The sequence below is a fragment of the Drosophila albomicans genome, chromosome 2R (genome assembly GCF_009650485.2).
Source record: "Drosophila albomicans strain 15112-1751.03 chromosome 2R, ASM965048v2, whole genome shotgun sequence".
NCBI classification, from domain to species: Eukaryota; Metazoa; Arthropoda; class Insecta; order Diptera; family Drosophilidae; genus Drosophila; species Drosophila albomicans.
In genome coordinates this window covers 11,972,353-11,986,374 of record NC_047631.2, presented here as the reverse complement: position 1 = coordinate 11,986,374, position 14,022 = coordinate 11,972,353, and the positions used below count along the sequence as shown (strand labels likewise).

Below are 14,022 nucleotides of genomic sequence, written 5' to 3'. Positions count from 1 at the left end.
GTTTTAAAATCATTTTAGAAATGCATAGAAAACTTTTTAATGAATAACTAACAGTTAAACAATTTAATACATATATATTTTGATTTTTCATATTTTTCTATAGCAAATAAAAAGAAAGTATAATGCAGTTGGAAACATCAATACAATATTATTACTTAATTTTGCAAAATAGGGAATAGGGAATATAGTTAATTTTATTATTTTTTGTAGAACCTATATTTCCTAATATTATATTATTATTCCTTAATAATTATAAATGTTAAATTAGTTAAATATAATTCTAGAGCCTATGCAGTGCTGTCGACAAAGACATTTGTCTGTTATGATACTTTTTATATTGAAAATGGCATTAAGTCTTGTTTAGTGTCTGCACAACATGTAATTTTATTGACTAGCATCAATTTTAGACCACTGGGTATCTCATAGTCGCACACACTCGTCTGGTGTTACCAGTTCTTTTATACTATAAACTTTTGGTATATCTATATCGAATTGGATATATTACAAACATCCACCAGGCGGTCACACTGTTTAAAACTTTAATAAACGTATGTACACACGCTTTTTGCAAAAATAGTATTTGTTTTAAAATAAATATTTATCAATTAGTCAAACACAATGGAGACGCTCCTGGAGCAGCAGCGTCGATACCATGAAGAGCGCGAGCGCATTATTAAGCTGATGGTCGACGAACACGCCACAAAAAAGGCCGGCGAAAAGGAGCGTATACACAGTGAGCATCGGTTAAAGTATCTGATGGAACTGCATCATAATGCCACCGCTCAACTGCGTGATCTCTATGAAGATAAAGACAATGAGCGAAAAGCCGAGATTGCTGCACTCTCGGGACCAAATGAATTTAACGAATTCTATGCACGCTTAAAACAGATCAAAGCATTCTACAAAACACACCCGGCTGAAGTCAGTGTTCCCCTTTCGGTGGAGTTCGAGGAGATGATCAAAGTCTATAGCAATCCCGATGATATGAGTGCCTTGGTCGAGTTTACTGACGAGGAGGGTGGCGGACGATATTTGGATTTAAACGAATGTTACGAACTATATCTGAATTTGCGTGGCGTCGAAAAGTTGGACTATATCACGTATCTCATGTCTTTTGATCATGTCTTCGATATACCACGTGAGCGCAAGAATCGCGAGTATCGCAAATATGTAGAGACACTCAACCAATATCTACACAGCTTCCTGCAGCGCATTCAACCGCTGCTCGATCTGGAGAGCGAAATGGTTAAAGTCGAGCTGGACTTTCAACGCCAGTGGCTGCAAGGCACATTCCCTGGCTGGGCACTAAAGGAAACGGAATCGGCGCTCGCCAATACCGGCGCCCATCTGGACTTATCTGCCTTCTCCAGCTGGGAGGAGTTGGCATCTCTGGGCCTGGATCGTCTCAAATCAGGTCTGGTGGCACTCGGTCTCAAATGTGGCGGTACCTTAGAGGAGAGAGCACAACGCCTGTTTACCACCAAGGGGAAAACCACCCTGGATCCGGCGTTGATGGCCAAAAAACCAACCGCCAAAAATGCCAATGCACAAACACGTGAGAATGAACGAAATAAGGATATTGCCCAATTGGAGGCTTTATTATACAAATACGCCGAACTGTTATCCGAACAACGAGCGGCTACCAAGGAGAATGTACAGCGAAAACAGGCGCGTACGGGCGGCGAGCGAGATGACAGCGATGTGGAGGCCAGCGAATCGGATAACGATGATGATCCTGATGCCGATGATGTTCCCTTTAATCCCAAGAATCTTCCACTGGGCTGGGATGGCAAACCAATACCGTATTGGCTGTATAAGTTGCATGGCCTGAACATTAGCTACAACTGCGAGATTTGTGGCAATTTCACGTACAAAGGACCCAAGGCATTTCAGCGACACTTTGCCGAATGGCGACATGCGCATGGAATGCGTTGTTTGGGTATTCCAAATACTGCGCATTTTGCCAATGTCACGCAAATTGAGGATGCTATCACGTTGTGGGAGAAGTTGAAGTCACAGAAGCAAAGCGAACGCTGGATTGCAGACCAGGAAGAAGAGTTCGAGGACTCTTTGGGCAACGTTGTGAATCGCAAAACATTTGAGGATTTGAAGCGACAAGGACTGCTCTAAAGAAGTCATTTTATATATCACCCATTTTTTAATGTTTAAATACAATATGCCTAAAATTTATAGAATTGCGCCTGCATTTTTAGTCCCACCTTGTTGATTCTTGCCAGCGGCAAAATGCTAAATTTCTGGGAAGCATCTTCTTTGTGCTCTACTTCCGTCTGCAGCCAGGGAAACTCCTGATAATGCACATCATGACTCAGACTTTGAAAGGCGATCTGTGTGGTGTGAATTTGCAGTTTAAACTTGGAATCGTGTGGCAGTTTGGGCAACTTTTTACAGCGTTCTGCCAACTTGTACAGAGCCGATCGAAGCTGCTGCTCATATTCCAATAAATATTGATCTGTTGTCTGAATCAAGTCTAGTGATATTGGCAGCATTTCGATCACATAGCTCTCCAAGTGTTTGCTTTCGTGTTCATAGACAATAAGTTCTAATTTAAATGCTTCGTGATTTGGGTTCTCCAGCATTTTCTCCACAGTCTTTAAAACATTAGCAATATAACATTTCAATGCCGGAAATGACAATATAAAGACCGGTGTGTTGTAAACCAGATGTTTTTTGAAGATTTGCAACGGATATAGTTCACGGACGTAGAGAATGTGATTTACAAATATTTCTACAGCCTCCAAATATATGGCAGCAATATCTTCGGAATTCATTTTAATTGAAACACCGCACAAATTTCATTACGCGCTGAAATGTGTTTGCTGACTTTTGACATTCACACTGCAATCTCATATTAAATGAAGCCCTAGTATTGAAAACACGCAGCCCTGTGTAGTCTGCTTCAAACTTTATAAAAAACAAAAAACTAAAACTGTTAATTCGTGTTTATTATTAGAAGTTATATTTTAGATTTGCTTTACTCTTCAAGTAATTTGCATTTAACGATTTTACTTATACATTAAATTTAATGACTCCATTTTAACGCTTAAGCGGTAAATTAAAGACATTTTGGTATGTTGTTAAACATGTATGTATTTAAAAGAACAAATTCATTTTTCTTAGAAAACGAAAAATCGTTGCCCCATTTTCAGTTTAACTATTTCCTTCCGATTGTTGGGATATAAAATACTTACACAACCAGATGTATGACGTAGATGTCGAGGAGCATCATATTCTTCGTCTTTAGATCACGTAAACCTCGACTTATTTAAACTGCTGCACCTCATTTAATGTGTTGATATCTTTAAAAAGGGATCATTGTTTTAAACAGCTTTCGTGCGTTTAAGAAATCTATACATCACGCAGCACACTAGAGTAGCCTCCTAATTAACAGATTTCCGTCGAAACAATGAATTTGGCAAGATACCAATAAGAAAGTAGTAAAAATTTTATTGTCGTCATGTGTTCTCTGCTTAAGTTATTTAAATTATTTGGTGACAAGTATCTGCAAAACATGAATAAATAATGATTTTATTAAGATTTTTCGTTTCTATACATATGTATATCAATATGTGAAATAATTATATATGCTGTGGCACTATAGTGCCATATAGATATATGTAGTTATTTAGAATATTATCTATGTAATCTATATTCGGCCGTTTTTCTGGATCTTCATGCCAGCACATTTTTATTAATTCATTGATGTTTATATTAAGAAAAGTCCCAATTGTAAAATCATTTAAATTTGGACGATCACCTAAAACGACAAAAAAACTATAATGAATTGTTGAGTAGTTTATATATTAATTATAATCACCTCGCAAAACTTTATTTTGAATAGCAAATTCATGCATATCTTTAAACTCATGAAAGGGCTTCTTCCTAGACAATACTTCCCAGAAAATAATGCCAAAGCTAAAAATATCACATTTTTCAGTGTAGTTTCCTTTCCCTTCAGGATCCTTTTTTGATTTAAAAAAAAAAAACAGCGAATTATAGAACTTGGAAGAATAAGAGATTAAATACTTACACAGACTTCTGGAGCCATATAAATAAATGTCCCAGACATTTCCGTATTAATAGTGGACAGTTGTTTCACTTTACCAAAATCACCTATTTTCAATATTTTAAAGTTATCGAAAAGCAACAGGTTCTTTGATTTGAGATCACGATGGATTATTTTTTTGCTATGTAGATGCCTTATACCCTTAAGTAAGGATTAGTAGATTAACAAAGAAAAATTAAAAAATTATAAAACATTTATATAAAGTATAAACCGTACAGCGGATAATTGCCGCATCTTTTCGAGTTTCCAGCAGTCCGAAATGCAGCAATTCGACTTATGCAAGAAATCGTAAAGTGATCCACAGTCTGCATACTCCAAACACATGCAAAATTGATTCTCAGTTGTTTTGAAATACAAGTATAATTTCATAATATTCGGATGATCGATATGTTTTAAATATGAAATCTCTTTCATAATTTCTTTTTCATTTGCTTCGGGGCTTCGAATTATTTTCAGCGCAACGCTTATGATATTACCACGAATTATAGAGTGCCATCGCCCTTTGTAGACATCACCAAAGGAACCTGAATCAATCTGCAAATTTGTATATAGCACTTAAGTAATTTGATTTTTTTCTCTTCATTGACTTTTACCAAAGCGTCCCTATATATATATTCACTGTTGGGAATAATCACTGTAGGACTAATGACCTCCATAATTTATTAAATTAGTCTGTCTTGGGCCGATTTCTCGATGTCAAGTAAACGGTTTACGAAAAGCTAAATTGAACTGTTGGCTGTTGTGTTGGCTAGCACAAACTGAATCCACTGGCGAGAAATTTTTAAATTTGTATCAAAGCACATGGTTGCATTTTCACATTACAAATTCTGTCAAATTTAATACCGTTTAGAGTGCTATTATTGTAAATTTTTAGAAAACTAGAACCTTCCGGTGCTGTGTGCAAAATAGGGACGGGTGATGAAGACGATCGCGTATTATTGCAGTTATACGCTTTTTAGACTGGGCATCACAGAAATTTCCGTTAAGTAGAACATTCCGCCGCAGAATTTCGTACGCGGCTGTGTGTAAAATAGGGACGGCTTGTAGATAGGGTTGTTGATAATATATCAAAATATCAATATATCGATATTTTTTTCTAAAAATGATATATTTATATCGTGATATTTTTTTTGCCCAAATATCGAAATCACGATATTTTTTTTTTGATATTTTTTGATATTTTTTCCTTGGGGACTCTAAATTCAAAACGTCTATTGAAACTTTCAATTTAAACTTAAATTAAATTTGAAATTTGACAGAAGAATAAAGGGAAAAATTAATGTTAAATTAAATTACACAAACATAACAGGCGGCACCGCGAAGTGCATTCAATCTCAATCTCATTCAACTCAATCACAAAAGAATTGAGCGGTGTGTCGGAGCAAAATAAGGAGCTGAAACTATACTTTAGTTTGCCCCAAACTGCGTGGGAATGTAACCCGCTGGAGGTGTGGAAATCCCATAGGGCGACCATGCCGGGCCTTTACAAAGTGGCCATGCGACATTTTATCACTCCAGGCAGCTCGGTGCCTTCAGAGCGGTTGGCATCCGCAATAAAATGTGTAGTTTGCGATGCTAGAGTGTTTTTAAAATCTTTAAATTCTGCCAATTGGGCTTGATGTTAAATTTAGATACATATAAGACATAAGACATGTATATATATATATATTAATTAAAAATATAATTAAAAAATGTAAGTTTATAAATCTTGTTTTCTTTTTATTATCCAGGAAAAACCATTTTTATTTCAAAAAAATCAAAAATATCAAATATATCGATATTTTTCGGTGATATTTAGAAATATTATTATCATATTATTTGATAAAAAAAATATCATCGATACGATATTTTTTAAAATTTTCGACAACCCTACTTGTAGAGACGAATCATATTCGGCAATAATTCTAAAAAGGTGGCCGTATTTTGGCTAATATTTTGGAACATTTATCGAAACAAGTGCGATATCGATATAAATTATTTTTGATGTAAGCATTTGTATAATAAAATTTGGTCATTTAAGAAGATGCGGTATATCTAATAGGATATTTGTAAATACGGTTTACAAATTTATAATTCAATGGACTCAATCTTTTTCTTTGTCAAGAGCTTTTTTTAGTTCTTATGGTATCGATGTAAAGAAGTCGTTCACCAAGGTTTTTCCAATTTACAATATTCTGAGTCAAACTGAAACTTGACAAACTACAAGGTAAATTGAATATATCTTTGATTACATTGGTATTTACACTATAATACACAGATATTATAGTATTTATTTAGCTAGTGTTTACCCATATCCATTTATTTAAATAGAATATGAACTATAAGCAGCACAAAAAGCTATATACATACATATGTATAAGGTTTGGTTTTGTTTATTTAATGTGTGTACAAATGTATTGCCAGTTTAGGCAACCAGAGCAGAGGCTGTGCTGGATTCGTATTTCCAGTTGGGGGCTAGAACGCTCTTAGTCTTGTAGTAGCGTGCCAAACGGTGAATTCTAGACTCGACCAGAATCAGACGGAACTTGCCATCCTTATCCTTGCGGTTGCGCTCCAAATGCTTACGGATGGCGACAGCCTTCTTGATCATATGATACAGGTCTTCGGGAATGTCGGGTTTCAAGCCAACCGATTTCATGATGCGCAGGATTTTGTTACCATTGACGAAACGCACTTGGGCTACGCCGTGGGAGTCCCGCAGAATGATACCTAAAATACATAGGTAATGGGTTATTAGTGTAAACATAACCTCAAATTGTAAACATAAACAACAATACCAATTTTAGAAGGAGTCAAACCCTTCTTGCCGAGTTTCTTAATCTGATCCTTGACATCCTCGGAATTGAGTTTCAGCCACGATGGCACAGTGCGTCTGTAAGGTAAAGCTGATTGGGAAATACCCTTGCTGTAAATAAAATAAAATATTTGTTAAAAATTGTGATAGGCGGAAACAACATCAGCAAGTGTTTTCGTTGGCAACATGTGCCAGCATTCATAAAGTGGGTGGGCAGACTGACTGTGGGTCAGTAAGAATTAAGTTACTTGAACATAAAAAGGCGGCCGCCACATTTATTAATAACTTCTTGCTATTTAGACAATCATCAGCGGATTTTACCCTGGAGCGTGCATACGACCCATGTTGAGTGCTTAGATTTTGACACCGAAAAGAAATTGGAGACTTGCTATGAAACGCAAAATTGAGTCAAAGTCTCCTCTCAATGTTGTCTAGCAGAGTTGTATTGAATTCACCGATAATAAAACTTTCAAATCTGTTTCAAATTATTAAATTTTCTTGAAATAAACCATTGTGACATGATAATAAATAATATATAATAAATTATTTACAACTCTTGTGTTTTCAAAGTAGGCAATCATTATTATGCTTATAATGCATGCTAGCATTGAATATAACATATTAATTTGTTTTGCAATATATATGCAAGTTTTGTAGTTAGATTCGCTTATAGTATATCCATCTAATATTAATTTTACTAAAATAAACGTTTTTGTATATGTTAATTATTTTTAATAAAAATAATATTGAAATTTAAATTTAATGTATTAAGTGTGCCCATACCACAAGACAATCTGCTCCTCATCTTGGTGTTTCATGCACTGGTTCGTTTTAGGGTTGTCGAAAATTTTAAAAAATATCGTATCGATGATATTTTTTTTATCAAATAATATGATAATAATATTTCTAAATATCACCGAAAAATATCGATATATTTGATATTTTTGAAATAAAAATGGTTTTTCCTGGATAATAAAAAGAAAACAAGATTTATAAACTTACATTTTTTAATTATATTTTTAATCAATATATATATATATATATATATACATGTCTTATGTCTTATATGTATCTAAATTTAACATAAAGCCCAATTGGCAGAATTTAAAGATTTTAAAAACACTCTAGCATCGCAAACTACACATTTTATTGCGGATGCCAACCGCTCTGAAGGCACCGAGCTGCCTGGAGTGATAAAATGTCGCATGGCCACTTTGTAAAGGCCCGGCATGGTCGCCCTATGGGATTTCCACACCTCCAGCGGGTTACATTCCCACGCAGTTTGGGGCAAACTAAAGTATAGTTTCAGCTCCTTATTTTGCTCCGACACACCGCTCAATTCTTTTGTGATTGAGTTGAATGAGATTGAGATTGAATGCACTTCGCGGTGCCGCCTGTTATGTTTGTGTAATTTAATTTAACATTAATTTTTCCCTTTATTCTTCTGTCAAATTTCAAATTTAATTTAAGTTTAAATTGAAAGTTTCAATCGACGTTTTGAATTTAGAGTCCCCAAGGAAAAAATATCAAAAAAAAATATCGTGATTTCGATATTTGGGCAAAAAAAATATCACGATATAAATATATAATTTTTAGAAAAAATATCGATATATTGATATTTTGATATATTATCAACAACCCTAGTTCGTTTCGCGAACGTGCGCTTCGTGATACATACTTTTGTCAGCCCTGTGAGAAAATTTCTGTCGAAAATTGAGAGAGCAAAACAAAATCGTAAGTACATAAATACATATAGAGTCTAATTGGAAAGAAAACAAGGGTTCGCGCCTTTTCTAACATTAAAAATATAAAATATCAATTAAAAAGATTTGGAAATATAATAACTGCTATATTTTGCAGCACGCAGCCCAGTTCTTACGTCTTCAATAATTGGTATACCTCATGTTATTGTATGCTTGTGTACGTGTTTGTATGTGTATGTATTTTGAGCAACATGCCTTCAATTGCGGAAAAAATATACTAACCATTTAAATTGTTTGTTTACAGTTTTTGATATCACCGATAAAACAACAAAAAAATGGACTCGGACATTGAAGAAGGTATGTGTATGTATGTATTTTTATGAATGTAGCGCCAATTTCGCTTTACTCCTGTTACATATGTACATACGTACAAATGGTAGGGTAGGCTTGACAATGTGCGTTTAAATGTATGTATGTGCGAATGGGTGTGTGCGTGTGTTTACACGTGTTGTTGCTGTGTAGTGTGGTGCGTTTCGTTATATGCATGTGTATGTATGACGATCATATTTATCGTCTCTTTTGGCCAGTTGTTTCTGTTCTCATTTTGGAGATGAACGCACGTCGCCCGCGGCTAAGTCGAGAGGCGGCTTTATTTTATGGTGAAACCCCAAACGAATAACAAAATAAAATTGTAAAAGACAAATAAATGATGATAAATTTATTTTTACAGACTATGACAGTGTGAAGCGAAAACTGCTGGAAATTGCGAATAATAGGCCGGGCACCAATGTGGCCAGAGCGATTTCCACGTACAATGAAACTCCGAGTGTATCCTCGCTGATCATGGTGTTGGAAGAAATATCAAAAAATACGGATTTCTCCACCGATTTGCGTCTCTCCGTCAGCTACGTATGTAAAAACCACAGATTTAATTTAGAAAAAAAAAAAACTAAATGCTATTTATTTTGTTAGTATATGGATGAGTTTTTGCGACAAATCGATTGTCCAACGGTGCCGAGAAGATCCATTATTGCAGCCGCCGGTAACGTGTTGCAATATTGCGGTAAAATCTATGGAGATCGTGTAGAATTCGTGCACCAAAAAGTGGAGAATCAGATTGAGGCACTAATTTATGCAGATCCCAAAAAGGTGGAGAATGGCAACAATAACGGGTTAGTAAATAATTTAACTGTATAAGTTAACATGCTTTTAATTCAACCGCCGCCGCCACGCTGTCTCCTTGGATTCAGTCCCCCACATGCTTATCATATGGACGCTTATCTGCATTTGTTTCATTCTACTTGCAGACACATTGTTTTTCCTCAATTCCTTTTTTTCTTCCATTTTCTAATGAATTACACTTTTGATAATAATTACTTTCCTATTTCCAAAGATTACATTTCGAAATCGAAATCTATATTTTATGGAATTATTAATATTATTAATATTCTTACATAATAATTAATCAAAATTTTTATCAAGTTTAATATTTTTCAAATTTATTTGTATTTATTTTATCAGCAATGTTGGCGAGTCTAAGAAACCCGATGAAACGCGTAAGCGCCGTACAAAGAAATTGGCGCAGAAGGACTTCGATCCATTCAGTTTTCAAATGGAACCGAAAAAGTTCAAAACCCTTTCCGAGGAGAAGCACTTTAGTCGCACCGGGTTTGAGACGAATAAAAATCGAAATCGTACCATTGAACACATGTATCATGATCATACTCCGAGCAGGCTGTGGGAACATGAACCTATAATAGACCCAGATAATCCCTATGAAAGGGATGATAAAAAGAATTATAAGTTATTTACCTACCATCCAGAGCCTAGATATAATACCCTTTTACCAGATATTCCATTCGAACGCCTCAATTTGATTAAGGAATATGTGAATATGAATCAGATGGATGTGTCGGATACTTTACATGAGAATCTCTCAAACAAAGAGTACCTGGATGAGTATATCGCATTGGAAAATCAAATGCTTGCTTCGCGTTATGGTGAAACAACTGGACGAAAAGCTACCATGGATGACGTATTTAATAAGCCTTCCAAGCGATTGCACGAAAATGCAGAGTTGTCGTTAGTTTTGGAAGACATCGAAGAGCCGTCGCATAAACGAAGACACACCGAGGATGCTGATGAGAAGCTGAAGGATAAAATGGGTATGCAAATTACAGAGATTGAAATGTTAATATTATATAAACCAAAACCTTTTTAGAAGATACATTGCTAGTGGATACGTTGAATGCCTTATCATTGGTCGGACCACCTGAAACGACCACCATTGATGAAAGTCCAATCGAAGAGCAGTCCGTCCTTAATAATACTCTGGAATCCTGTGGATTGCTCGTCTTGGAAGAGTCGTCGCAACTCCCGAAAGATTTATCCGAATTAAATCTGACTGAACCTGACAAGAAAGAACCTGATAGCATCGATTTCCTGCAGATTGATTCGGGTATTGGCATGGAGGATGTGAGCGATTTTCCATCAGCAGGTAAACTAAAGTACACAAAGTCTTCGATGTCGACGATGAGGAATGTGATCAGGCTAAGTTTTTTTTTGTTATTTTTTTCATTCGTTTGCCACTTTCTTTGACTTACACATACTTTGTTTTTATTTTATTTACGTATGTATTTCGTTTGCTGTGACTGCGCTGCCCTCATTCACACACACTTTCAGAATGTTGTGCAGCTCAATCTTTTGATGACGAGGGTGTTGTTCTTACAGATAACATTGATGAGCAGCGTCTGCAATCGCTATCGCCCAAGGTTATGGTACATGACATCTTGCCGGGTGTGCCCGATAAAGCCAACCTAAGCGTACGCGTCGATGCTGAAATGCTCGCCCTCAGTGGTATCAATGAACAGCTTGAGGAAATTGTCGATGTGCCGCGCGATGTTCGCTATCCCATTGTGAACAACATCTTTGGGCTGCCAGTGAATAGACTCAGACGAGAATGCATATTTAAGCTAGGCAAAGAATACGATCTGTTCAAGAAAGCGGTAATAGTTTTGATCTACATATATACAAAAGCGAATGGAAGTAATGTCTTTTATTTTTAGCGTTTGCCAAGTAAGCGAGTTGGTGAGCCGAGAAAACCTGCAGCAACTAGAGAGTTTAACAACTCCCCTACAGCGGATTTAACATCTAACGATGATAGTCCCTTAGATTGGCCCTTGGATCGAATGGAATTTGATAAGGACCAGAGTACGTGGCTGTTATTGTAATATCTGAACAGATCTTTATACAAAATGTTTCTTTATATACAGACTTTAAAGGGTTCAGACGACCAACGTATGACTCTGGTATCGATCACGAAGAGCTAAGACCAGAGTCAACTCATATTGCATCGGATGCAAATAGTATTGTTGATGTGGAAACTGAAGATCAGCCGGATTTGACACCGCTAGATGTTGAGCAGCTCACGGAAGAGATTCAACAAGTCAGAGTAGCGCAAGAGCTTCTAGAAGATGACAAACCACAGCCTGAGATGTTAGAAGGAATAATAGCATTAGACAAAACAGTGGAAGAAAATAAGTCGATTGATGTTTTGCCAGAAATCGGAGAGAACAAGACAATAGTTCTTTTAGAGGATAATAAATGCGACATGTCAGCAACAGCCATGGATATTGACGAATGCGAACCAGGCATGGATACATTAGATGAGGATCTAAGCGATGAAAGCATAGACCTTAACAAAGAATCAACCAGCATAGATGCGTTTTCCGAAGCTAAGGTAATAATTTGGACTGTGGTTTTGCAATATTCATATATGTGATTGTAAGAATGCTGTTTAACCTTTCAGATTAACGACTGGCATCGGCGAATAGCGCCCACATTGGAAGCGGCGCATGAACGACAAAACTTTAGTATTCAGGATGTGGGCGATGAGGTTATCAGAAAGTGTCAGGAGCAGGAGGGAGAAGCTACACTGGCCGATGTGATGGCCGATAAAGATGACACGGAACTATGTCGCTATTTGCTATCATCACTATTACTAGTAAAGAACATAGAACCAAATTTACTGATTCAGAGTAATAAATCCTTAATAATTTGTAGACAAACCAGGGAAATGTCGCGCTCAAAATTGACAAGCGGGACAAAAATGAGCCAATTGACGCAAAGGATTTTAAAATGCTATTGCTTAGTACTGAGAGGAGACAACTCAATCCAGAGGATGATATTGGAAACGTGCGCAGCAGTAATGCAAGGACTACACCGACGGTGCCAGCAACAACATCTTCTCCAATCGTTAAATCGAAGCGAGGCCGATGCAATGACGACGGGCAAAACGTAAATGTAAAGACAGTGCGACTTATAAAACCTATACCCAAGGCGCACATGCGTCCAGAAGATGCTGACTCTGGCATATCATCTTTGCCAACATCAGCATCATATACCAATGACACGTAGCATGAACTGTACCATTAGGATGTGCTGCAGATCATGTGTGTGTCAGTGTGTGTAAAATGTGTGCCTCAACGTTTTGTTCAATGTGTAGTTGTGTTTCGACTTAAGTGACGTTCGTAGAACAATGTATATCAGTTTTTAAGGATTCTCGTCCAGTATAGTAGCAATAGCCATATCTGGTGAAGCAGTTAGATTTTGTAAAATCCATTTTAAGTTTGCTAATCTCATGAATTATTCATTACAGCCACACTTTTTACAGACTTACGTCAAAATTAAGCGACTTCGTTGGCCGCTCCATTGACAAAAGCAACAATGCTATACAACCCCATCAAAAAAAAAAACAATTAATTTTCCTTATTTTCCGTATACCTTTACTTGACAAAATGTACAAATCTAATTTTTAAGTTTTTTTTTTTTTTTGTTCACATGAGATACAATTTTAGTTTTAACTTTGACAGTTTTTAGAGTATCCGTAGTGTTTAAACCTAAATTGAAGCAGTATTATTTGAGCTCGATTTCCTTAAGCTTGAAATGAGGACGCATTTTCTTAATTTACACTTTTTCATTATTTTTTCTATGCTTTCATTAATTTTTGAGTTTTTCATTTAAGTTTTCAATATTTTTGATTTATTTTCATATCATTCATCGATTTATTCATTTTCATTTGATTTAATTTTTCATTTTGACTTTTCATTATCACTTATTAACCATTGACCATTTTTTTCTTTTCTTTCTTCATTTAACCAAATCATAATGCGCATACATTTACAAATTTTTCAGAAACGTACTCGATTTTAACATCAAGAATTCATTTATCAAGAATCATAGTACACATATTTTGGAAATCGCTTTGAGCTGATAGTACGAACAATAAAAGTACCTGATCTCCTAAATTATAACGAAAATTCATTTTATTTTTAAAAGTTTTAAGGATATGTAAATAAAGTATACACTTTTAGATATATACATATGCATATACATGATACAGACAATTTCTATTTACATGGCATATTTGAATGTGCAAAATC

The 14,022-nt window shown here is 35.8% G+C and overlaps 5 protein-coding genes and 2 long non-coding RNA genes across 17 annotated transcripts; 3 read left to right on the top strand and 4 right to left on the bottom strand.

Moving 5' to 3' along the window:
- The first annotated feature begins 468 nt into the window (after positions 1 to 468).
- Positions 469 to 2,130, top strand: LOC117576704 (splicing factor 3A subunit 3). 2 transcript variants are annotated; one of them, XM_034261719.2, is made up of 2 exons: positions 469 to 548; positions 610 to 2,130. In XM_034261719.2, the coding sequence occupies exon 2, from the start codon at positions 619 to 621 to the stop codon at positions 2,128 to 2,130; it is 1,512 nt and encodes a 503-aa protein (XP_034117610.1). In that variant the 5' UTR covers positions 469 to 548; positions 610 to 618. The 2 variants fall into 2 exon arrangements, with proteins under 2 accessions (XP_034117610.1, XP_051862780.1); XM_052006820.1 differs by lacking the exon at positions 469 to 548 and having other exon boundaries at positions 1,015 to 1,138; positions 1,200 to 2,130.
- Positions 2,131 to 2,174: 44 nt separating this feature from the next.
- On the bottom strand, positions 2,175 to 2,875 carry LOC117576706 (DNA polymerase zeta subunit 2). The gene has a single exon (XM_034261721.2). The coding sequence runs from the start codon at positions 2,787 to 2,789 to the stop codon at positions 2,181 to 2,183; it is 609 nt and encodes a 202-aa protein (XP_034117612.1). The 5' UTR covers positions 2,790 to 2,875; the 3' UTR covers positions 2,175 to 2,180.
- Positions 2,876 to 3,301: 426 nt separating this feature from the next.
- LOC117573326 (mitogen-activated protein kinase kinase kinase 7-like) lies at positions 3,302 to 5,126 on the bottom strand. Of its 3 annotated transcripts, none has more exons than XR_007955302.1 (5): positions 4,678 to 5,126; positions 4,301 to 4,618; positions 4,049 to 4,225; positions 3,836 to 3,933; positions 3,302 to 3,775 (listed from the first exon to the last, which is right to left on the bottom strand). XR_007955302.1 is itself a non-coding variant. In XM_034256435.2 (5 exons), the coding sequence occupies exons 1-5, from the start codon at positions 4,738 to 4,740 to the stop codon at positions 3,597 to 3,599; spliced, it is 882 nt and encodes a 293-aa protein (XP_034112326.2). In that variant the 5' UTR covers positions 4,741 to 5,126; the 3' UTR covers positions 3,302 to 3,596. The 3 variants fall into 3 exon arrangements, 1 of the variants encoding a protein (XP_034112326.2); XM_034256435.2 differs by having other exon boundaries at positions 3,836 to 3,980; XR_007955301.1 differs by having other exon boundaries at positions 3,507 to 3,775; positions 3,836 to 3,980; positions 4,970 to 5,126.
- A 1,026-nt stretch (positions 5,127 to 6,152) lies between these two features.
- LOC127566004 (uncharacterized) lies at positions 6,153 to 7,214 on the top strand. Of its 2 annotated transcripts, none has more exons than XR_007955343.1 (2): positions 6,153 to 6,290; positions 7,179 to 7,214. It is a non-coding gene; the product is annotated as an uncharacterized LOC127566004 (long non-coding RNA). The 2 variants fall into 2 exon arrangements; XR_007955342.1 differs by lacking the exon at positions 6,153 to 6,290 and adding an exon at positions 6,985 to 7,106.
- LOC117576707 (40S ribosomal protein S13-like) lies at positions 6,441 to 7,296 on the bottom strand. Its single transcript, XM_034261722.2, has 3 exons — positions 7,200 to 7,296; positions 6,862 to 6,989; positions 6,441 to 6,793 (listed from the first exon to the last, which is right to left on the bottom strand). Exons 1-3 carry the CDS (start codon positions 7,220 to 7,222, stop codon positions 6,489 to 6,491), a joined length of 456 nt encoding a protein of 151 aa, XP_034117613.1. The 5' UTR covers positions 7,223 to 7,296; the 3' UTR covers positions 6,441 to 6,488.
- Positions 7,297 to 8,447: 1,151 nt separating this feature from the next.
- LOC117576702 (uncharacterized) lies at positions 8,448 to 13,962 on the top strand. 7 transcript variants are annotated; one of them, XM_034261716.2, is made up of 12 exons: positions 8,448 to 8,612; positions 8,739 to 8,814; positions 8,886 to 8,938; positions 9,312 to 9,490; positions 9,554 to 9,753; positions 10,103 to 10,746; positions 10,803 to 11,078; positions 11,264 to 11,586; positions 11,647 to 11,791; positions 11,854 to 12,320; positions 12,390 to 12,584; positions 12,644 to 13,600. In XM_034261716.2, the coding sequence occupies exons 3-12, from the start codon at positions 8,917 to 8,919 to the stop codon at positions 12,995 to 12,997; spliced, it is 2,805 nt and encodes a 934-aa protein (XP_034117607.2). In that variant the 5' UTR covers positions 8,448 to 8,612; positions 8,739 to 8,814; positions 8,886 to 8,916; the 3' UTR covers positions 12,998 to 13,600. The 7 variants fall into 7 exon arrangements, with proteins under 7 accessions (XP_034117607.2, XP_034117606.2, XP_034117605.2 ...); XM_034261715.2 differs by lacking the exons at positions 8,448 to 8,612; positions 8,739 to 8,814; positions 8,886 to 8,938 and adding exons at positions 9,177 to 9,240; positions 13,775 to 13,962 and having other exon boundaries at positions 12,644 to 12,877; XM_034261714.2 differs by lacking the exons at positions 8,448 to 8,612; positions 8,739 to 8,814; positions 8,886 to 8,938 and adding exons at positions 9,177 to 9,240; positions 13,775 to 13,961 and having other exon boundaries at positions 12,644 to 12,883.
- Positions 10,641 to 11,267, bottom strand: LOC127565802 (uncharacterized). The gene is made up of 3 exons (XR_007955196.1): positions 11,191 to 11,267; positions 10,795 to 11,131; positions 10,641 to 10,730 (listed from the first exon to the last, which is right to left on the bottom strand). It is a non-coding gene; the product is annotated as an uncharacterized LOC127565802 (long non-coding RNA).
- Positions 13,963 to 14,022: the final 60 nt, after the last annotated feature.

Bases quoted from the DNA above. Each gene is read 5' to 3' on its own strand.
- LOC117576704 (XM_034261719.2), top strand. From the start codon at position 619: ATGGAGACGCTCCTGGAGCAGCAGCGTCGATACCATGAAGAGCGCGAG.
- LOC117576706 (XM_034261721.2), bottom strand. From the start codon at position 2,789: ATGAATTCCGAAGATATTGCTGCCATATATTTGGAGGCTGTAGAAATA.
- LOC117573326 (XM_034256435.2), bottom strand. From the start codon at position 4,740: ATGGAGGTCATTAGTCCTACAGTGATTATTCCCAACAGTGAATATATA. The intron at 4,619-4,677 runs GTAAAAGTCAAT...ACAAATTTGCAG, and splicing joins ATATATATAGGGACGCTTTG to ATTGATTCAGGTTCCTTTGG. The intron at 3,981-4,048 runs GTAAGTATTTAA...AAATCAAAAAAG, and splicing joins ATATGGCTCCAGAAGTCTGT to GATCCTGAAGGGAAAGGAAA.
- LOC117576707 (XM_034261722.2), bottom strand. From the start codon at position 7,222: ATGGGTCGTATGCACGCTCCAGG. The intron at 6,990-7,199 runs GTAAAATCCGCT...TTTTATTTACAG, and splicing joins GGTCGTATGCACGCTCCAGG to CAAGGGTATTTCCCAATCAG. The intron at 6,794-6,861 runs GTATTGTTGTTT...TATGTATTTTAG, and splicing joins TTTGACTCCTTCTAAAATTG to GTATCATTCTGCGGGACTCC.
- LOC117576702 (XM_034261709.2), top strand. From the start codon at position 9,192: ATGAACGCACGTCGCCCGCGGCTAAGTCGAGAGGCGGCTTTATTTTAT. The intron at 10,747-10,802 runs GTATGCAAATTA...AAACCTTTTTAG, and splicing joins GAAGCTGAAGGATAAAATGG to AAGATACATTGCTAGTGGAT. The intron at 12,321-12,389 runs GTAATAATTTGG...TTAACCTTTCAG, and splicing joins ATGCGTTTTCCGAAGCTAAG to ATTAACGACTGGCATCGGCG.